Genomic DNA, 23,636 nt, shown 5'->3' with positions numbered 1-23,636 from the left:
ACTTACGTAATCTACAGTTTGCATTCCTTTTTACTTTTGCTTGAGTATCTCCATGGTATACTCTTGGGTCATCATGCTTCTTAATACCCCATTTCTTCTTCCTGGCCTCTTGCTGCTGCTGCTTTTCAATTCAGTTCAGACATTACCTTTTCTGTGACTTTTACTAGTTTCCTGCAAATGTATTTTTTATTTGCTCTGTGTACTCATAGCTGAATTATTCAAAGTAATTATCTTAAAATGAGCTGATGAGCAGCCTTGATCCCATTTAAACCTTTTGCCATAGAAAGGAACATATTCACAGGTTACAAAGATTAGGATATGGCATTTAGGGGAAGCCATTATTCTGCCTACCAACACCCGAATGTACTTTCCACATGCAAAGTACATTCATCCCCATTACAGTATCAGCTCAAAGTCTAACATGTCATCTTAATCCCATAAGCTCAAAGTTCCAATTCTCATCAAATAAATCACTTAGGAGTGAGACTTGAGGTATAATTCACCTGAGACACAGTTTTTCCTCATGTGTGAAACTGAAACTCAAGAAGCAAGTTACCTCCTCCCACAGTACAGTGGTTGGTACAGGTATCTGATGACAGTTTATAGACATTCCTGTTCAAAACAGCAGTGGAAGAAACTTTCCTGTGAATTTCAAAATCCATTCAAACTCCATTTGGTTTCAAGTTCTGGGAGTAATCTGTGGGCACAGGGTTCTGTCCTCTTGGTTATCCTTTCTTTTTGATGAAGTTTAGCTGGCTAACAATCTGTTTAAACCTTTTAGAAATTAATTCTGGGTTTTTTGTTTGTTTGTTTGTTTTTTGAGACAGAGTCTAGGTTCAAATGATTCTCCTGCCTCAGCCTCTCAAGTAGCTGGGATTCTAGGTACCCACCACAAAGTCAGGCTAATTTTTGTGTTTGTAACAGAGACGGGGTTTCACCATGTTGATCAGGCTAGTCTTGAACTCCTGACCTCAAGCAGTCCACCTGCCTTGGCATCCCAAAGTGCTGGGATCATAGGCGTGAGCCACTGCTCCCAGCCTTTAGAAATTATGCTTCTTGGGCATCACCTGGAGCTTAAGAAGCTGCATGCAAGTATTGAATTCCTAACAATGGCCAAAAACAAATTAAGAGGGCCAAAGTCCAGGAATGTATTTCACATAGCCAGCCAAAAAAACTTTAATGCTAAAAACAAAGCAAAACCAGTTACCACTAATCTTAAAATAAACATTATGAATGAAGAAAAAATTAAGAGTAAATAAAGCTTTTGTAGATGTACAAAAGGAACTTGCACATTTCTCAAAAGGCCTTTCACTTGAACCTCTGCAGAAAGAACTGATTCCTCAGCAGCGTCATGAAAGCAAACCAGTTAATGTTGATGAAGCTACAAAATTAATGGCCCAATTGTAAAACAGTAGTGATTCCCCACAAAGACCAATAAATTAAATGTTTTATACAATTTATAAAAAAAAAAAGAAATTATGCTTCTTAAAAAAGAAATTATGCTTCTTAAAATTCTAGCCTCTGACCCCTGCCCAATTCCAAATCCACTTCCATGTTTTTAGGTATTTATTAAAGGAGCATTCTTCTTCCAGGTAAGATCTGCAGTTTTTTCTTAGTGCTGCCGTAACAAATCACACAAAATTAACTTTAACCAACACAAATGTTACCTTTCCAGTTTAGAGATGACAAATCTGAAATGGGTTTCAGTTGGGATAAAATCAAGCCATTAACAGGGCTGTGTTACTTCTAGAGGCTTTAGAAGAAGATCCCTTTCCTTGCCTTTTCGTGTCTAGAAACTGCCCACATTTTTTGGTTTATGATCCCCTTCCATCTTCATAGCCAACAGTGGCCAATCAAGTGTCTCATGTGTCACATTACTCTGATTCTGACATTGCTGCCCCTTCCTTGTGGGCACACGTGGGTAATGCAGAATAACTCCCTGTTTTACTGCCAGCTGATGAGCAATCTTAATTTCACCTGCTACCTTAATTTTCCTTTTCTTTATAATCTAACATATACACGTCTCAATGATTAGGATATGGAAATCTTTGGCCATTACTCTGCATATCACAGTAGTACTTGGTGTGTAAGCCATTGTATTAGTCTGTTTTCACACTGCTGATACAGACATACCTGAGACTGGGCAATTTACAAAAGAAAGAGATTTAATGGAATGAACAGTTTGCACGTGGCTGGTGAGGCCTCACAATCATGGCAGAAAGTGAAAGGCACGTCTGGCACGGTGGCAGACAAGAGAAGAGAGCTTGTGTAGGGAAACTCCCCTTTTAAAAGCCATCAGATCTTGTGAAACTTACAATCACGAGAACATCACAGGAAACACCTGCCCCCATGATTCAGTTACTTTTCACCAGATCCCTCCCACAACTGGTGGAAATTCAAGATGAGATTTGTGTGGGGACACAGTCAAACCGTATCAGTCGTTAATCTGTAATTCAGTTTCTATTACATTGTCAACACTTGTGCTTTTCAAAGGAAGACTAGTTTCTTTCCTCCCATAATCACCTTTTTATTTTTCCTAGTGATACATTTTTAAAATTGAGGTTAAATTCACATAACATACAATTAACCATTTAAAAATGTTCAGTTTAGTGGCATTTAGTACATTCACAGTGTTATGTACCATCACTTCTCTCTAGTTTCAAAACTGTTCTCTTAACCCAGAAGAACACTCTGTGCACTTTAAATAATTGCTGTCTAGCCCTTTCTCTCCTTACCCCCAGTAGCAAATAATCGTTTTTCTTTCTCTATGTATTTGCTTCTCCTGGATGTTTTATATAAAATGACTCATACCTTATGTGACCTTTTGTGTCTGGCTTTCATTTAGTCTTAAGTTTTCAAGGTATATTCCAGTTGTAGGAAATATCAGCACTTTATTCTTTTTATGGCTGAACAATATTTGTTCTGTTTATGCACACAATTTGTTTAGCCATTCATTCATTGATGGACATTTAGGATGTTTCCACCCTTTGGTTATTATAAATAGTGCTGCTATAAACACCTGTCTTCAAGTTTCTGTGTGGGCTTATGTTTTATTTTCTTTTGGGTATCTATCTAGTAGTGGTTATTATGGTAATTTTATGTCTTAACTTGTTGAAGAACTGCTTAACTGTTTTCCAGTCTGCACTGTTTTACATTCCCACCAGCATGACAGTTATCCCTATTTTTCTACATCCTTGACAATACTTTTTGCTTTCCCTTTTTAAAAATCATTACCATCCTAGTGGGTGTAAAGTGATATCTCACAGTGATTTTGATTTGCATTTCTCTAATGACTTAATGTTGTTGAACATCTTTTAATGTGTGCCGGTCTTTATATATTTTGTTTGGAGAAATGTCTATTCAAGTCTTTTGCTCACTTTTTCACCAGACTCTTTGTCTTTTTGTTGTTGTGGGAGTTTTTTTTCCAAATATATTCTGGATATTCAACCCCTATCAGATATATGATTTGCAGGTGTGTTGTTTTATTCTGTAGGTTGTCTTTTACTTTTTTTAATAATGTCCTTTGATGTACAGAAGTTTTTTATTTTTATGGGCATATAGTATTAGGTTGGCGCAAAAGTAATTGTGGTTTTTACCACTGAAAGGCAAAAACCACACTTACTTTTGCACCAACCAATGTCTGGGGTACGTGATATATTATGATACAGGCATACAATGTGTAATAATCACATCAGGGTAAGTGGGGTATCCATCACCTCAAGCATTTATCATTTCTTTGTTATAAACGTTCCAATTATACTCTTTTGGTTATTTTTAAATATACAATAAATTTTTATTGACTGTAGTCATCCTCTTGTGTTATCAAATACTAGACCTTATTTATTCTATGTTTTTGCACCCGTTAACCAAACCCACTTTTTGCCTCCCTTCCTTCGCACAGTGCTTCCCAACCTCTGGTAATCATCATTCTACCCTCCATCTCCATGAATTCAATTGTGTTCATTTTAAATTTTTATGAAACTAACTTTATTGATTTTTGTTACTGTTGCTTAGGCTTTTGGTGGCAAATCTAAGAATTTATTGCCAAATTTATAGTCATGAAGATTTACCCCATGTTATCTTCCCTTTGTTTTGTTCTGAGACAGGGTCTCACTCTGTCACCCAAGCTGGAGTGCAGTGGTGCATTCTCAGGTCACTGCAACATCTGCCTTCGAGGTTCAAGTGATTCTCTAATCTCAGCCTCCTGAGTAGCTGGGTTTACAGGCGCCCACCACCAAGCCCAGCTAATTTTTGTATTTTTAGTAGATGAAGTTTCACCATGTTAGCCCGGCTGGTTTTGAACTCCTGGCCTCAAGTGATCCATTTGCCTTGGCCTCCCAAAGTGCTGAGCCACCGAGCCCAGCCTCTTGTGTTATCTTCTAATAGTTGTAGTTCCTATATATTTAGGTCACTGATTCACTTTTAGTTACTTTTTGTGCACAGAATGAGGTAGGGGTCCTACTTCATTGTTACACATGTAGGTCTGTAGTTGTCCCAGCATTGTTTGTTGAAGAGATTATTCTTTCCCCATTGAATGGTCTTGGTACAATTCATTATATTTCAACTATAAGAACACTAATGACAAATACCTGCAAAAGACACCCTCTAATAAAAATTATTAACTACTCAAAAATCAACTGGCCATAGATTTTTGGGCTTATTTCTGAATTCACATCTATTTCATAGGTATATATGTGTATTCTTATGGTAATAACCACACTTTTGAAAGTCTTCAATCTGGGAACGTAGGTATCTTTTGATTTAATTAGCTTTTTTTGAATTCCTTAGCAATATTTTGTAGTTTTTAGTAGGCAAGTCTTTCACTTCCTGGGTTAAATTTATTCCTAGGTATTATATTCCTTTGGATGCTATTATAAATGTCATAGCTTTCTTAATATCCTTTTCAGGTTGTTTATTGCCGATATATACAAGTAACCTGTTCTCATACCCTGCAGCTTTGCTAAATTTATTTATTGCTCTAGTGATTTCTTGTGTGTTTTTTGGAGATTTTCTAAGTATAGAGGCATGTCATCTGCAAATACAGATATGCATTTTATTTCATTTCCTTACCTGACTGCTCTGGTAGGACTTCCAGTATAATATTGAATAGCAGTGATGAAAGTAAACGTCCTTGTCTCGTTCCTGATATTAGGAGAAAATCTTTCCATTTTCACCAGTAACTTTGATGTTAGTTTGCCTGGGTTTTTGCTGCTGTTGTTCTTTCTTTTCTTTTCTTGCTCTGTTGCCCAGGCTGGAGTATAGTGGCGCAGTCTCAGCTCACTGCAACCTCTGCCTCCCAGGTTGAAGCGATTCTCATTCCTCAGCCTCCTGAGTAGCTGGGACTACAGGTGTGCACCACCATGCCCAGCTAATTTTTGTATAAGTGCCTCTAACAGTCTATTTACCATAGCTTGTGTTTTTGACTTTCAGGCTTCAGGTTAATTATCTGCTTAAACAGAATGTCTTTTAGACGTTGAATACCAAATTTGTTTAAAATGAGTATTCCCTGTTTTTGTTATTTCTACTTTTTTTTTAACACTGTCACCCCACATTAAACTATTTTAGAACACTTTTAAAATTAAAATTCTCATTCACTCAGTATGGCAGATTATCAGGAGTCAAGTCTTATGTTTGGGGTTTAAATTTGTTAACTTTTTAGATATGGTATGTGTATAATATATTTTTATGTGTGTATAATAAAAATATTAATAATTTAGCTATCATCAGAGATGATTCTGTGGGAAGAGATGGACTGTATCTTTGCCTTATCTATGAATAAAAGATTTGCTGAGTAATTTAACCAACTGAATTGTTTGAGAGGGCAGGTTTTTTAAAAACACATCTTAAACACATAAAAGTAATTGTTAATTAAAAACCACTGATGTTAACATTATCCTAGCTTAAATCTTTTCATTCTATGTACTTAAGTCTTGTTTCTTTAAAGAAGATTGTTCCCAGTTTCTTTTAACGAAATACTTAGATTTCTTTAAAAACATTTTTTATTAATACAAATGGACAACAGATTATCAAAAAAAGCTACTGTACGTCAGATATTAATACTCCTTAATACTTTCTAGTGGGAAGATGGAGAGAAATGTAAGAAATGGCTCTTTTGCCATTTAGGGGTTTGCACTCTAATTGGCAAGACAAGACCCTGGGCAGATAAACTCTTACTGAGATTTGTGAATGCCAAAATTATGTATATGTAAAATTTTCTGGGGAGAGTGTTTATAACTTACTTCCGATTTTATTTTTTTACTCTCTATGATTGTAAAATGGTAAGAGTCACTGCCCTGGAAAATGAGTAGCCTAATAAAACAACAACAAAATGCCACTTCTCCCACATTGCAGAAAGTCTAGCCATGTGCATGTGTAGGAGCTTTGCAATTACACATGATAGCCAAATGTCTTGGTAGGACAAAAATTTCAAAGAACTCAAGTCAGGCACTAATTTTGTTTAAGATATGCCAAACTAGCTGTTTTGTAACTCCGCAAAAATCAAAAGTATAGAATTTCTATATAGAAACAAAACAAATGTAAATATCTTTTAAAAATTAGTTCTGAGCTCATCCTGTGGCCTACTAGTGGGCCTAAAACCATACTTTAAGAATAGCAATTTATGATCCTGTTATACAGGCACACTTTTACCAGTGGCGTAAACCTGTATGCATATCCAGAAGCTTTTTACCTACATTTCTACGTCTTTTCTAGATTAGTTGAGATATTATCAATTTTAGTTTTCAAACCTCATTTTCTTTAGTATTGCCTTCCATCTCCTCCCTCTCTCACTTCATCTGCATTCACACTCCAACATTTAATTCTCTAAATTTACTATAAGCAACTACTACAGCTATCAACTCTTGCTGCATTCAGTATAATAAAATCTAATAGTTGTGTTATCTAAGACTGGATAGAGAGATTTAATTTAAAATGTTAATTTTTTTTGCTCCTAAGGTGTTGCGAGTGGAATACTAACTGAATTTTTTGTTTTTGTTTATTTCCTTTGAATACTTCTTTTTTAGAATTAGTAAATTTAATAAGCACCTAGCTAAAGGGAAACAGCTTTTATACTAAATGTTGCTGAGGGACTGAAACCAAACAAATGAATCACACCTGAGTTAGGGGCTTAATGAAATAACCTCAGAACACATAAGTAAATTGACAAACAAGGGCTTGAATGTGATCGATAAAAGCTATTTTTTTAAAGTTGGAATATGGGCCGGTTGTGGTGGCTCACACTTGTAATCCCAGAACTTTGGAAGGCCGTGGGTGGATCACTTGAAGCCAGGTGTTTGAGGCCAACCTGGCCAACATGGCAAAACCCTGTCTCTACTAAAAATGCAAAAATTAGCTGGGCTTGGTGGCGTATGCCCATAGTCCCAGCTACTCTGAAGGCAGAGGTGGGAGAATCACTTGAATTTGGGAGGTGGAGGTGCAATGAGCCGAGATTATGCCACTGCACTCCAGCCTGGGCAACAGAGCCAGACCCTAATAAGTCTTGTTATGGTTCTACATATATTAAATTGGTAATTTTTCAAAGTTAAATAAGAATATTTGAAATAAATAACTGTGAAGCACTTTCAAGACATAAAGTCCTGTGTCTATTTATTTTTATTAAGATTTTGAAGTAGCTAGGCATGGTAGTGTGCACCTGTACTCCCAGATACTTGGGACAGTGAGACTGGAGAATCACTTGAGCCTGGGAGTTCAAATTCAACCTGGATACCAAAGCAAGACCCTATCTCTATATTTGGAGTATAAGAATTTAGTGCTTTTTTGGGGATGGGTGAGATTGAGGGTGGGGTTTTGTTATGTTGCCCAGGCTGGTCTTGAATTCCTAGGCTCAAGCAATCCACCTGCCTCGGCCTCCCAAAGTGCTGGGATTACAGGTGTGAGCCACTGCACCTGACTAGAATTTAGTACTTTAACTAAAGATTTAGCATTTCTTTATCTTGCTTATTTACTCCCAACACTCTGAAGCAGAGAAAGGAAAAATGTCTTTGTTTTTTTTCTTTTTAAAAACTGCCCAAACTGTACTGACTCCCTTTGCAGTGATTTCCCACTACTCTAGGAGTAAAATTGAAATTCTTTTCTTGGCTTGAAAATCCATACATAGTATGTCTCCCCAGCTTACGTCTCCTACTACTCACAACCTTTTCAACTACATCTGGTTTGCTCCCATTTTTTTCTCTTCTATTTACATGCCAAGACTTATTTTCATCTTAGGGTTTTGAAGTTGCTGTAACTCCTGTCTAGAATATACTCCACAGAGTACTCATGGTTATCTTTTTCTTATTTAGATGAAGGTCACCTCCCTAACATGAAGGTCACCTCCCTGACACCCAGTCCAAATTAACATAATGCAATTAGTAATTACTATACCATCCTTTTTTGCTTTCTTCATGACACTGTTACTTAAACTTATTTATTTCATTACATGGTTTTATGCCTGCATACCTCCACGATAGCGTGTAAGCTGAAACTAATATGTAAGGAGAAATTGTCTTGTTTTTCATTGTATCCTTAGGATATAAATTCTAGAACATCACTTGATAAATAGTACTCATTAAATCATTGTAGAATTAGTTAATTGTTTCATTTAAAAGGATAAAATGTATTCTGAAGAATATCTCAAAGGATTTTGTCTCATACATTTTGGGCTGAAAGTTATCCATGTTTTAGTATTTCCATTTAATTGCATTTATATTTTGCTAGCTGTTAATAAACAATAAGTGTTAATCTCAATATGTAGAATCAAAATTTCATTTTTGACAGGTTGACTTTGGCAGAATATCATGAACAGGAAGAAATTTTCAAACTTAGACTAGGACATCTCAAAAAGGTATGTGAAACATATGCTGCATTTTTAGCTCAATTTGCTGCAAGAGTTTGTGGAGAGTTATGTCTATTATTTTAAAAGACAAAATTTAAGAGAATAAGATTTCAAATTAAAAACTTCAGATTGAAAAGAGATGCATTAAAGTTACTTTATTATTATTTTTATTTTTTGAAACAGTCTCACTCTGTCACCCAGGCTGGAGTGCAGTGGCACAATCTAAGCTCACTGCAACTTCCACCTGCCTGGTTCAAGTGATTTTTGTGCTTTAGCCTCCCCAGTAGCTGGGATTACAGGCATGCGTGACCATGCCCGGCTAATTTTTGTATTTTTAGTAGAGAGGGGTTTCTCCATGTTGGCCAGGCTGATCTCAAACTCCTGGCTTCATGTGATCCACCCGCTTTGGCTTCCCAAAGTGCTGGGATTATAGGTGTGAGCTGTCACATCTGGCCAAAGTTAATATTTTTATGTTGAGCATATTAAAATAATATTCCTTTACTTTGTGGCAACTGAAAAATATTGAGATGGTGATACACCATGTCCCTATAATGGAGGAGTGGTTCCTGGACAGACTTCCAGGGGCTTTAGATTACTGTATTTAATTACTACCTTTTGGCAAAAAATACTTCATTTTAAAGATGAAGTGGAAAATTCCATATTGTTTAGTTCATTTCATAATGAAATAACAATTATAAATAGATAGCAAACATTTTTTTGGCTTATCTTTTAATTTGTTGCAGGTGTGATGTTTTAATTAGAATGTGTGCATAGGAAAAAGCACTTAATCATTAGTAATAGTATAAAGGGATAAAATTGAGAAAAAATGTTACGTGTTATTGTAGTAAACTTTTAAATAATGTATATCTTTCTAATTGTTTGAAAACTCTGAAGTTGTAATCAGTTTATTGTTTTTACAGGTCTTAATTTTAATTCAAATGATTTCAAAGAAGTAGTAATAATATAGTCAATTTTTTTCCCTCAAAATGAAGCTACCGACAGACATAAAATTCTTTTTCTTTGACCCAGTTTTTTTTATTGTGCTTTCTGTTTGTCAGGTTGTTTAAATTTTTTAAATAGGTGAATTATAGGTAAAATTGAATGGGTGAACTAATTGGAGATAGTATCTATGAAGTTGTCTCCATGGGATAGGGTGAGGTAGGACAGAGAAACCCGTTCTGGTTAGCAGCTGCTATTACATTGCATACGAATTTGTTTTGGAAATGTTATTAATATGCTGGGGACTCCTACCATCTAATTATATGGAATAGAAAAAAATTATTATGTATAATTTGCATTAGTGTCCTTTAATATGCTGTATCTGTCTATGCCAACTGCTCAGAATGCTTCAACCTAAACTACTTGAACAGTGAATTCAAAAATGATTTATTTTGGTCTTTTTGTTTTATAAGTAGTTCTTTTCTGTTCTGTTGTAAGTATTGAGTACTTTTCCTGTTCTTTGAGACTTAGTAGACAGCTGCAGTCTATTCTTTATAATAGATAGAGCTATAGAACTGTCATAATTGTTGGATAATAATGATAGAAGATATAGTTCCTTCTATATAAAGGAACTATATAGAAGGGAAAGGGAATTTTTAATACAGGATGAGTGATAAGTATTTGTGTGCCCACCTAAACTGTTTTGAAAATGAGTTGATAATGGCCTGTGCCTGATGTCTCACATAAAGATTTACCAGTTATTTTCTAACCAGCCTGTGGTCATAAAGGAATACTATTTACTTAGTTATAGTGTCCAAGATGTACTTGAGAGTTTACTGAAGGGTTGTTATTTTCACATTAAGAACAAATTTCAGATTACTCTAATGATGACATTTTACATGTGCACCTTATTTTATGAAAATCTTTTTATAAAACTTGGAATTATAAAGCAGTTAAATTAGGAATTGGCCATTTGTTCTACAAAAAGTACACTTTGAAAAGTCTTCAAAGGAGAGTTTGCTTTTGTTTTTGGTTGGTTGGTTTTAAAGCTTTCCTGGTACTTTGAAAATACTGGTTTCTGTGAAAAATAGTTTTCTGAAGTAAGGCATACTTAAGTGTCTGATATTGTATAGCTATTTGTAAAATATTGTAGAACACTAAACCTTCTCTTCTAACCTTCATATTTTTCTCTTTCCCAGTGTTTGACTTCTGTATTTTTCATATATACTTATTCTTTCCAATAATTGTCCCTTCCATAATCTTTTTCCTGCTTTTTTTTCCCAGCTTTTATCACATTTACTGAGCAGTTTTAGATTTCTAACTTTATCTTCTTTTTAACTAATTTACAATATAAATTTTCTTTTCTTTGACCTCCATCATGGAATATTTTGGGGAAATGGATTAACAATAATGCTGAAACATACTCTCATGTCATGAATACTCATATTTTTTCTGAGAGACTATTTTGGGTGAGAGGAATGAATGTATTACAAAAGAAAGTGGCCAGTAGTACATACAAGGAACAAAATTAGCAAGTGCTGTCACTTTAGAGCATAAGTAACGGTTGTCTGCCTAGAGCTGGGTATTAATTTTTGAGTTATACAGTTAAAAAATAAGCAATAAGTTACATGTATAAAATAAGTTATTTGGCATTCCGAAACACAGTTGGAAAATAGGTCATTCTGTTTTCTGAAAAAGAATAAACAGACTTTTAATACATACAGGACAGGCTGAGTCAAAAGAAAAGATGTTATCACTTCTGTCTTATCAGCTCCCTATGCTCCTGGGTTTATTAAGCAGACATGAACTGTACCCCAACTTGTAAGTGTGCAGTTTCTACCATAAGCTGGATCTGAATATTTGATGTCCTTTGTAGTCTGCACAGGAAGTATAACCAGTCAGTTTAGGGTTTAGATTTGGAGACTGGCTTACTCTTGCATTAGCAGGTGTGACTCTCTTACCCTTTCTCCCTTCAGTAAACTTTTAACATTAAGCGGAATTAATTATTAGACTAACTTGGTTGGCACTGAAGAACAAAAGTTTATTGAGGAAGCTCCCATGGCATATGGACATACGAGAATAGAAAGACCTGTTTACTTTTTCTTGAAGTGGATAATTTATGACAAAGATTCTGTTTCATAATGATAATCACAGTAATAATTGAAAAGCTAAACTAAAATATGAAAAAGCATATTTACCTTTGAATAAATCATAAAGCTCAGTTCACATTTTATGCTGTTCTTTAGGGTTATAAAAAATAAATTCAAAGATAGCCTTACTCTATTATCCAAAGTGTGGCAGAATAAGGAATCAGAGGTAGAAACCTCCAAAAGTAAGTACATGGCTAAAATAAATAGATGTGTCTGGTTACTACCAAAAAGTAAATGTAATCTTACTTGTGGGCTTATTAGTTTTGTCTTCTGAGATTAGGAAAATCATTGTGCAGCATCACTTTTTTCCCCCTCAACTATATCAAGAATTCTTTCATCTTATATTTATTGTTTTAGTCGTTCCCAGTTTGTACAGTCATTGCTTACCCATTTACTAAGTGATTTATTGCCACACTCTACCTGACACAGGCATAATTCAAATTCCCATTTTAACAGAATTACATAATATTACTTTTTATAGACTTTGAAGTTTTAACCATTTTTGAGTGAACATTAATTATACCTTTTTGAATGCCAAGATCTATATATACTTCATCTGGAGTACTACCACCAGTAAGTGACAAAGCCAAAACTTGAACCTTTCTCACTCCTGTTTCAATGACTGTACCCATGTGATTCATTCCCAAAATTATTTTGTTGTAGATGAATAGGAAGTTGCTTCTTTGTATTAAGAAAAATTAATTTTTGGCTTTCCTTGAATCTCTATTAAGTACTGGACTCTTTGCTTTTCTGTAATTTTTTTTTGGTGTGGGGGGTAAACATGCTATTTCATTTTTCATTACAGATAAAGGAGAACCAGTTTTAAGTTAATTATTTTTCATACACATTATTTTTCATTTTCATGTATTTCCTTCCTTGGGCATTATGTTAGTGACTGTTGTATCAACTACAGTATTTCTTTATTATTAACTAATATATTGATTTTCACTCAATTTAAAGGTCAACAAAAACCTTTATAACAAAATTTTTAAAATAAAAACTCTAAAGTAATTTAAAAATATATCTTAAGGAATTCTTAGAACTATATAATAAAATATATGGAGACCATACAAATTATTCCTGAAACTATTTCAAAAGAAACAATTAACTGTTTTGGTTATCATTAATCATGTACAAACTTCCTCAATTATTAAAAAAGCTTGTAGTTGCAAAGAGAGTAATTTTCTATCTTTAAAAAGTTGTTTCTTGAGGCAAACCTTCTAATGATCCCATTTTATCCACCTGTGCCCCATGTGGAATCTTGAGTTCAAGAAAACCAGCCATATACCAGCTTGCTGTTACAGTTAATTCAGTTTTGATATCTGTCTCTGTTAAATTCTGATTGTGGGAAAACATTTTTCTTTGTGATTCAGAAGCTCTGCTAGGTTGATTGTATAGTCAGATCTTTATTCTGGAGTTGAAGAAAACGGTGTGGATGTGCTTTCAAGGATTGTCACTAGATTAACACATATAACTAAAAATAAAATACAGTCCCTGCAAGATCAGCTTCCTCAAAATGTCCATATTTCTTAAAAGATACCAGTCACCAATTGTAATACCCAAAGCTGATGAGTAAATGAGAATTTCGAAAGTTATTAGGTCCAGTAACTATGTCTTGACACTGCTGTTACTCAAGTTTGTGATATGAACAGCATGTGGGTATGTTACTGTTTATTTTCTTGTCTTTAACTTTTGTTGTCTTCTTGATTTTAAATATTTGATTAGTTGGAGACAATGTGTTTAGAAAGTATGGCATCTCAGTATGGAGTATTAAATAGTAAGGACTGGCTTTAATATATGTGTGAATGTGTGTGTGTGAGTGTGTGTGAGTGCGTTTGACTTATGAGCCCTGAATATAAGGGCCAGAAGTTTTATTTGAAAAACATAACCAGTTTGTAATTGAAACAGGATTAGTCAAGAATCGTCAGCACCAACACAAATGTATCTTTGCAGACCGAAGGAATCAGCTAAACAATTTACAGTCATCTCAGTCTCTACTAAAACAAAAATCACATCCAACATGCCACCTGACACCATTTCTTTCTCTCTCTCTCCTTTGCTCCTTGCGATGTGGCATTCATCTCTCCTTGTGCCTCCGTTCTGAAGAGATAACAGTATAGCAACAACTCTGCCACTGAAATCCTGTTCTCTGACCGATATTGGCACCTGCAAAGAGAAACAACCAGTAACAGGCAGCAGCAGCATCAGTATTAATCTTCCATGATGAAATCTTTACAGGTCAAGAACAAGTACACAGCTCTTTTCTCACTCCTTCACAGTGGACCATGCAACTAGTTGAAATGGAAGACAATGGATTGTCTACAAGCCTTTTGAACAGTGGAGAATACACAGGGCGTTGGCTTTAGGTGAATTGACCCCCAAATATTCTTGAAGTTTGATGTCCCCTTTGGTCTTTTTTTCTAGAATACCATTGTCACCTGACTTATAAAACCCTTAGTATGACCCCAAAGAATAAGTTTGCATATGTGACATTTTTTGTCACTTTAGGTTTGAATGAAAATATGAAAATAATGAGCTGTATAATGCTAGAGGGCTTAATCTTTAAACCTGTGTGTTCATCTTATATTTATAGCCATGTCTGGAAGAAATCTTTTAGGAATTCTCTCAGTTAAAGCCAACCACATTGTACCTGATGTCTCCGTAGAACCTGACACAAGATGCTGCTTGTGTAGGCAGTAGTTTTCAGCAGAATTCTGGGAAAATTACACTCTACTAGAAAAAGTCGTGATTAAGCCTATGAAGAATGTTAAAAGATTCCTGATTCCTTGGTGTGTGTGTGTGCAAGAAAGGTGCCAAGAAGAGTACTGGAATTCTAACTTTACATTTTGTTCTTACTACTATTTTCCATTTAAAAATGAGTTGTTGTCCCAAAAAGATGACTGTGGTAAGAGAACATGGAACCAGCTGTAGATGGGAAAACCTAGTGTTTATGTTCTTACCTCTTAACTCACATATGGACCTGTAAACTATCTTGGCTCTATTTTTCCCTATTTATAATCACACAACCTTAACTTTGTAGTAGATAATATTCAGCTACCAAAATAAAAATGTAGTGGTAAAAGGTTTGTTACTTCCCCAGTGTTGAATATTAGACCTGTTGTTACACAGGTAATGGAGTTTAAAACATTTTGGAAAGAATCTTAGAAGTCATGTTAGCCATCAGCAGGGTTTGTAATTAATTCAGATTTGTAAATTCAGTTCAGAGATAACTTTCACAAAAAAAGAGAAAACAGTTGCTTGGCTACCAGTTCTTCCCAATCATAACTGTAAATTCATGCCATATGCATAATAAGCATGTAGAAGACTAGGTTTAAAACGAAGTGGAGGCCAGGCGTGGTGACTCATGCCTGTAGTCCTAGCACTTTGGGAGGCAGAGGCCAGAGAATCGCTTAGCACAGGAGTTGGAAATCGTCTTTACAAAGAGAAAAAAAAAAAGTGGGGGCAGGAAACAGAAAAGAAAACTGGGAGAAGGACTGCTGTACATTGAAGGAAGGCATTGTACCTGTGTGTGCTCAGGGTTGGTGTCAGGCCCTTAGTTAGTGTTTAACATTACAGAATTTCACTCCCGTAATATAGCAGCTATAAATGTTTTTAAGACAAGTATGGTAGATATTTAAATTTTGCCGGTCAGTTGAATTCTTAATATTTACCTGATGTTGGGAGGTAGTTTTTTGTTTTGCTTTGTTATAATAGAGGAATTGACAGAATTAAAACTTGTCTATTTTAACAGCCATTCCAAGTTAGGGGTATTAATGTGTGTATTTATGCATTTGAAGGGAGAATAAATCACTACCCCCTCCACACACACCCAGAAAAAACAGGAAATGAAGTGTGTAGAGAGAAAAACATTGAGTAAAGATACTAATATAATGAAGTTAGTTGAACATACCTAAGGTGATACAGCATGCTCTCATCAGTAATAAACCGCTTTAGTGATTGGGGATGAGAGTGGAGGGAACGTTTATATAATTAGGAAAGAAAGCCCCCAATATCTGATGATTTTTGTCTCCTCATTCTTCTACCCTTCTCCCCAATCTACACAATTATTCTCAAGCAGAAATATGATTATGGTGCAATAGTTTCAAAATTCAGACCTGCTTTTTCTAGGTAGTTATTTTGGTTGGTTTGTTGGCTGGCTAGCTGGCTTTTATTTTCATTGGTTCATATCTCACATATTTATATTTAGGATATGGGAAAGCATATAATATGGTGACATGATAAGGATAAATTTGAAATAAATTGGTTTTCTTCTTAAAAAATTTTTTTTTTTTTTTTTTGCACTGCTGTTTCTTTTAATTAGCGCCCTTTTTTTTCTTTCTTTTTTCTTTTTTTTTGGAGACAGACTCTGCTCTGTCGCCCAGACTGGACTGGAGTGCAGTGTGGAGTGCAGCCTGGGTTCAAGTGATTCTCCTGCCTCAGTCTCCCAAGTAGCTGGGACTATAGGCAGCTGCCACCATGCCTGGCTGATTTTTGTGTTTTTAATAGAGATGGGTTTTCACTATGTTGGCCAGGCTGGTCTTGGACTCCTGACCTCGTGATCTGCCCACCTTGGCCTTCCAAAGTGCTGGGAGTACAGATGTGAGCGACCGAGACCCGCTCTTAATTAGCTTTTAATAGTGATTTTTTTTACTTTTACCTTTTACTTTCCTGGTGGTAAACTTTTAGAATGGCATTATAAATAGATTGTGAAATTAAAATCGAATTTTTTTTAGGACTGAGAGAGTTAACTTTTAAGGGATTAATATTGTTCACATTACTGAAGTGAATTTGGTGTTAAACTTTTTATTTTTTCCTGAGACAAGGTCTCATTCTGTCATCCAGATTGGCTGGAGTGCAGTGGCGTGATCTTGGCTCGCTGCAACCTCCATCTCCTGGGTTCAAGCGATTCTTATGCCTCAGCCTCCTGAGTAGCTGAGGTTACAGGTGAGCGCCAGCACGATCAGCTAATCTTTGTATTTTTAGTAGATATAGGGTTTCACCACCTGGCCAGGCTGGTCTCAAATTTCTGACTTCAGGCGATCTACCGGCCTCGGCCTCCCATGGTGCTGGGATGACAAGCGTCAGCCACTGTAATGGTGGCTCACTGGCTGGTGTTAAAACCTCATTCCGAACTGGTTTTCTTAAGTACTGTTGTTATGGTGCTGTTGAATAGACTGTTCCAAGCTGTATTCTTCTACCAACTCCCATAGGTTATAGGAAAGCTGAGAATAATATATCAAAGTACGTCATATTTTATCTTGGCTTTATGGGAAGGCAGTTCTTACAAATTGAGTTTTTTGGTAGAGAGAATATATCCCATATATTCAATAAGGATTTGCTAAATAATTTTAAACTAGCAAGTTTAATTTTTTCAGGAGATGTATTGGTTTTACATGTAAAAATATGTTTTATAACTTTTTAAGCCTTATAGTTTTAATGCCTACCATATTTTACCTTTTAATCATTGCCTTTTGAAAAATTGCCATTATGAAAAATGCTCCAAAATACTCCAGATTCACCTACCATTTTTTTTTTCTTTTTAAAAAACATCTTCCTCATGTAGGAACCACCTATCATTTTTAACCTGGAATTTTACAGAAATTCTGCATTGTTACAGCTTACATTTGGCTTATAGACTTGAGACAAAGGGATATTAAGTTGCCATAGGAGACTTTTAATACAAATAGAAAGCATTTCTATGCTGAAGATCTGGTGAGGGACAAAGTCTTTTAGTTAAGTTGCTGTGGGATTTATCATCCATAGACATTTAAAAATTTTTGACTGTTAGAAGGTAGTGTTTTTTGCAGGTACTTAAACAGTGAGACAATGTAGAAATCTGTTGTATACCCGTCTGACTTGGCTTTTTATGTGAGTGAGAGTATTAGATTTTATTTGAAAATACTGTTAAAATAGCTATAGTATGTAGTGTTAAACTGTCCCTTGTATTTTTGTTTGTTTGTTTAAACAGAAAAGACTCATGTCCTTTTATTGTGTATTTAATTGCTAATCCTACCTCTCCTTCTAATACAGTCTGTTCTTATGTCTTTTCTTCATTGTAATAAACTGCTGAGTCCAGTTCATTTCTAGAAATGCTATTTGTCTGTTTGTTTCTTCTAGATTTTTTCTGCTTTCATTAACTGCTTAGAGTATGAATTCAAAACTGATACTTGGTATTCTTACTAAGCACAACTTAGCTGATTGGATTGTACCCTTTCAGTCTACTCATCTGGCCTTGTTTTGCTGAGTTTGAGGATTCTGTTCTGTGATGAGTTCAGATCAATTGTGAGCCCAGTTATCCTTTCTTTTCTGAACCCTTGGAAAAAGATTAATTCTGAGGATGGCCCAGAGGTTAATGTCAGTCTCAGGCAAGGAGAATGTAGCCTACTGGATAGATCTGTAGCAAAGATAAATTAGTTGTTCAGACTGTTGTACCTGGGCCAAACCAAAACTGCACCTTGCCCCATTCTCTGAGGACAAGGTGCTAGACAGTATTGCACTAGCATTTACCTACAAGTATGTGTGTTGGCCATAACAAAATACCAGACTAGGCACGTAAACAACAGACATTTATTCTGGAAGTCCAAGACAAGATCAGGCAGGATTCAGTTTTGGGTAAGGACTCTCTTGCTGGCTTGCAGATAGCTGCCCTCTCATTCTGTCCTCACATGGCCTTTTCTCTGTGCTCCTTGGTGGGGGGTAGAGGGACCATTTTTCTCATAAGGCCACTAATCCCATCATGAAGGCTCCATAACCTAATCCAACCCTAAGTATCTCCCAAAGGCCTCATCTTCAAATGCTACCATATTAGGGAGTGAGGGCTTCAGTATAGGAATTTTGGGGGAGCACAGACATTCAGCCCATTACAATATATGTACTTTTTCTTAGTGGAATTTTTAGAGTTTTTAGAGTAGCAGAGTTACCTTTCCCTCAGAAGTATGTCAGTTTGCTCGAAGTCCAAGATGTTGTGAAATAGTACCAATGGAAGACAAATATATTTCACTGAGTATGGTGGATTTTTATCTATCTGTAGGTAAGACATAGTTTCTTCCCTTGACATTTCTTTCTAAATACCCAGAATCCATCTTTTTTTCTCTAGTGCTACTGACATTTTGTTTTTTTCCAGTAAACTTAACAATTCAAATGGATTGAAATTTGCTTGTGCTGTTTATTTTGTAAGATTTTTATGGGACATATTTCTCATGTTTTTAGAGGCAAAATAAGTTTGCTTTAATTTGCTGATTCAGACATACATTTTATTTTCTTTAACAAGTATTTATTTTGTAATACTGATTACTACCATTGTATAGACATCTGAAGATTATAAGACAAATGTAATTATGTTCATCAACAACCTATTTGTATCTTGTAATACATATTTATGACTCAGTAAAATTTAATTTGTATAAATTCTCTATTGAAATAATCTCCCTGTGCCACAATTTCAAATAAAAGTTAAAACAAGTATTTATTCTAATAGGCTTTTCACTTTTACCAGCGTAACAAATATTTAGTAGTTTCCTACATGTGTGAGAGTCAAATTTTTTAAGCAGCAAACATTAGTAACAGGAAGGGAAAAAGTCATTGCTTTCTAGATTCTAGTGTAGATTAGAATTGAATCTAGATTCTAGATTTCTAATGTAAATCAGTTTAAATTCTTTCATACTCCACAGTAAATCTGTGTGGCCCATTTCTTATCTAATTTACATGGCTAAACTGTGATAACTAAGCCATGTTTTGAGTTTTTTGTCTCAAAGCTTTAACATTCACTTTCTGTTTTTACAATGAAATTTTGATTGTTGAATCTCCTAGGATATCACTTTACTTTTTATAATTAAAATTAAAAACATTTGTGACTGAAGCTATTAATGAGGAAATTTCAGTTAAATTAAGACAATCTGTGTAGTGTATCTATTTTAGAAAATCTCCCAAGAATTCTAGAAAGATTTATCTTCATTTGAATGTATTTTGAAATTTTCATTTTGCTATGTAATATCTAATCTGCATTAAATATCCCTGTAACAAGTAGTGGTTGAATTTCATTTTAAAATAAAAATAACTTTAAGAGTAATGTGAAGTACAAACAACATAATCTTTAGAGATTTAATTTGTTTTTTCTCATAATGCTTAAAATATTCCTCTGAATTTCTGTCTTAGGTACTGGTGTAATAAGCTTTATACCTCTATTATCTGTCTTTGAATGAAATGATCATATTTATTTATATTTTTAAAGTAAATTTCAGAGTTGTATTTTGAGGTAAAGAATTTTTTATATCAAAAGATAAGTTACTAAAAGAAAGCAAAGGAGCTGATGAAATATTTAAGTGCATTATTCAGAAAAAACTTCTATTCCACATGGTTTAGTGGGTATACATTAAGCCAAAGTGATCTGTATTTCTCTACTTCAAAATTATGTACTAAAAATATTCTAAGCCAGGCATGGTGGCTTACACCCATAATCCCAACACTTTAGGAGGCTGAAGCAGGAGGACCATTTGAGCCCACGAGTTCAAGACCAGCCTGGGCAACATAGCGAGACCCTGTCTCTACAAAAAGTTAGCTAGGTGTATTGGTGCATGCCTGTGGTCCTAGCTGCTTGGGAGACTGAGGCAGGAGGATCACTTGAGCCTGGGAGGTGGAGGCTGCAGTGAGCCGTGATCATCCCACTGTGCTCCAGCCTGAGTGACAGAGTGAAAAAAGAAATTGGGCTAGGAATTTTCACTGATATTTGGCACAGTCTTATCCATTTTTTAAGTAGTATTCAAATTTGTATTGACAAAGGGGTGTGTGTGTGTGTATGAGTGTATGACATGAGTGATATGTATGTTTATTTGTTTTGGTGGCTAGTTTAAAAGTTAGATATTTTAAGAGAAAAATGTATTTATCAAAATATTTATATTAAATGATTAAATTTCCTTAGGATTTATTTACATCTGCTCTGATAACTCAGAGTCTACTACGGCAATCTAAATTTTTTGTTGTAATGTCTCTTGAGGATTGCAGTGGGATTTATTTGAGTGGTCTCTCTGTCTCTCTCTCTCTCTCTCTCTCTCTCTCTCTGTGTGTGTGTGTGTGTGTGTGTGTATTTGTACTCCAAATGTTGTAAGGTATGGGAAGAATCATTCTGTTTTTTTCCTTTCTTCCTCTTTTTAGGTATTATAAAATATTTTCACTTTGTTTTCTACTAGTAAATTATTCCTTCTTAAAATTTGCATGGACTGGAAATAAAATTTTCAGCTCATTTTATGTCAGTTTCCAACTACCTTTCATATACACATTATAAAAATAGATTTCTTGTAGTACAGAATAAAACCCAGCATCTCATTAGGTATAGATTTTCATATGGAGGATGGTTTCTTGAAATAGGTTTTGCCTTTTTCCATCTTTCGGGCATTGAAAAGAGCACTTTGGTCTTTTAACTCAGTGGTACTTTATAATATACTATTCTTCCCATCACTGTAAAAAATTGATGCATGGGTAAAACTATCTTTTTTATATCACAAATAAATTGAGCTTGTTATAGTCCCCTCTCTTCATTTTCAGGAAGAGGCAGAAATCCAGGCCGAACTTGAACGTTTGGAAAGAGTCAGAAATCTTCACATACGAGAGCTGAAAAGAATAAACAATGAAGATAATTCACAGTAAGTCGTTATTTGCATTTCACAGTTTTATATTATTAAAACTCCCTTTCCCCACCCCTCCCCTGTAGGGAGCATAAACAAAGTGTTTCCTTGTCGGGTTGTCTCATTATACTTAGAAAAGATCCAGAGTCCTTCTAATGGCTTGGAAGGCCTTTTATTATCTGGTCCCTGGCCACCTTCCTCACTTCTGTCCTCAGACCTGTCAAGAGCATTCCCATCTCAGTGGAGTTTTGTGCTTACCATTTCCTCTGCCTGGATGTTCCTCCTCTAAACACCTAATTGACTTAATACTTACCTCACTTCAGATGTTCATTAGAAAGGCCATTCTTAGACTACCCTATTTAAAATAGCAGTCCCTAGCCAGGCTCAGTGGTGCACACCTGTAGTTCCAGCTACTCAGGAGGCTAAGGTAGGAGGATTGCTCTGGCTCAGGAGTTCAAGACCAGCCTTGTCAATATAGTGAGATCCCCATTTCTTAAAAAAAAAAAAAAAAAAAAAAAAAAGTTCCTGCCTCTTTGTTTCCTCTTTTAATATTGTTACCTTGCTTTATATTTTCAGAATGTTGATCACTATCTGGAATTGTAAATTTATTTTTTAGTTATTATTTGTCTCCTTCCACTAGAATGTAAGCTTCATGAGTGCAAGGACTTGGTTTTGTTCTTGCTGCATCCATAGAGCCTAGACCAGTGTTTGACATATGGCAGGCGCTTAATAAATATTTGAATACCAAAGTTAATGTTATAGTAGTGAAAGAGAAATTATTTCAACCAAAAGTATTTCAGTAAGCCATGTATCCCACATTATGCAAGAATTGGGAGAGAAATGGAAAAGTACAAGTTAAGTCTATTTTCTTAATCCCTGGTTGACAGAATGAGAGACATAGATAGTATATGTTAAAGCACTTGAAGAGAAAATATCTGTAGGCTTGTGGGAGCTTCATGAAAAGGATACATATTAAGCAAGATGTAGAAGTAGAAATTTAGCAAGGTACTACTTGGATTTAGTTGATGTAAAAGAGAGGAAAGGTTTCTGTTTATACTTCATCTTTAAGACTATTCATGTAGTTTAAAACTTCATGAGTTAATACGATGATCAGAATAGGAAGTGGCCAGTTTCTGTGTGAAATATGAAAATATTGCTTAGAAAGGCCTTCTTGTGATACCTGTGTATGTGTAATTCATAAATATACAGATCATTCCATTACGTGAAGGGAAAGAAATAATACGGACTAACCTAAATTCTGTCAAATCAGAATTCTAATGAAGGGCAGGTGTAGTAGCTCAGGCCTGTAATTCTTGCACTTTGGGAGGTCAGTGCGGGCAAATCACTTGAGCCCAAGAGTTGAAGATGAGCCTGAGTAATATGGTAAAACCCCATCTCTACAAAAAACACAAACTTAGCAGGGCAGGGTGGCATGCACCTGTAGTCCCAGCTACTTGGGGACTGAGGTGGGAGGATCGCTTGAGCCTGGGATATTGAGGCTGCCGTGAACCTAGATTGCATTCCAGTCTGAGTGGCAAAATGAGACTTTGTTTCAAAAAAAAAAAAAGGTGAGGGGGCCAGGTGTGGTGGCTCATGCCTGTAATCCCACCACTCTGGGAGGCTGAGCTGGGTGGATAACTTGAGGTTAGGAATTTGAGACCAGCCTGGCCAACATGGTAAAACCCCATCTCTACTAAAAATAAACTAGCTGGGCATTGTGGCGGGCGCCTGTAATCCCAGCTACTAGAGAAGCTGACGCAGGAGAATTACGTGAACCCGGGAGGCGGAGGTTGCATTCCAGCCTGGGCAACAGAGCAAGACTCTATCTCAAAAAAAAAAAAAAAATCTAATAGAGCATATGGTACTAAATTATCTTAAGACTAACTGTTCCAAAAATTCCATTTCAAATTTTGTGAATCTGACTTAGATTGATGAAAATAAATTCAGTTGTTAAAGCTTTCCAGTGTGGCTTGAAACTGACGAGAAATTTCTTATATTTACAAGTTCAAGAAAAGCTTAAATTATTAAATCTGTAGTCAATTGATCTTGAATAAAATACACTGTATTTGCATTGGGAATTATAAAGCTAACATT

The 23,636-nt window shown here is 35.4% G+C and overlaps 1 protein-coding gene and 1 pseudogene across 2 annotated transcripts in view; both read left to right on the top strand.

The window, feature by feature from the left end:
- TLK1 (tousled like kinase 1) overlaps positions 1-23,636 on the top strand; it is a 160,912-nt gene that overhangs the window by 116,001 nt on the left and 21,275 nt on the right. For both annotated transcript variants that reach the window (XM_017538170.2, XM_017538169.2), the window contains 2 exons: positions 8,776-8,842; positions 21,463-21,560. In XM_017538170.2, coding sequence (XP_017393659.1) covers positions 8,776-8,842; positions 21,463-21,560 — 165 coding nt within the window. The remainder of the gene's footprint in view (positions 1-8,775; positions 8,843-21,462; positions 21,561-23,636) is intronic.
- Positions 1,030-1,453, top strand: LOC108310964 (annotated as a pseudogene).

The sequence above is a fragment of the Cebus imitator genome, unplaced genomic scaffold (genome assembly GCF_001604975.1).
Source record: "Cebus imitator isolate Cc_AM_T3 unplaced genomic scaffold, Cebus_imitator-1.0 Scaffold110, whole genome shotgun sequence".
Taxonomy (NCBI): domain Eukaryota; kingdom Metazoa; phylum Chordata; class Mammalia; order Primates; family Cebidae; genus Cebus; species Cebus imitator.
The sequence above is the reverse complement of the archived record's forward strand: the minus strand, read 5'-3'. Positions and strand labels throughout refer to the sequence as shown.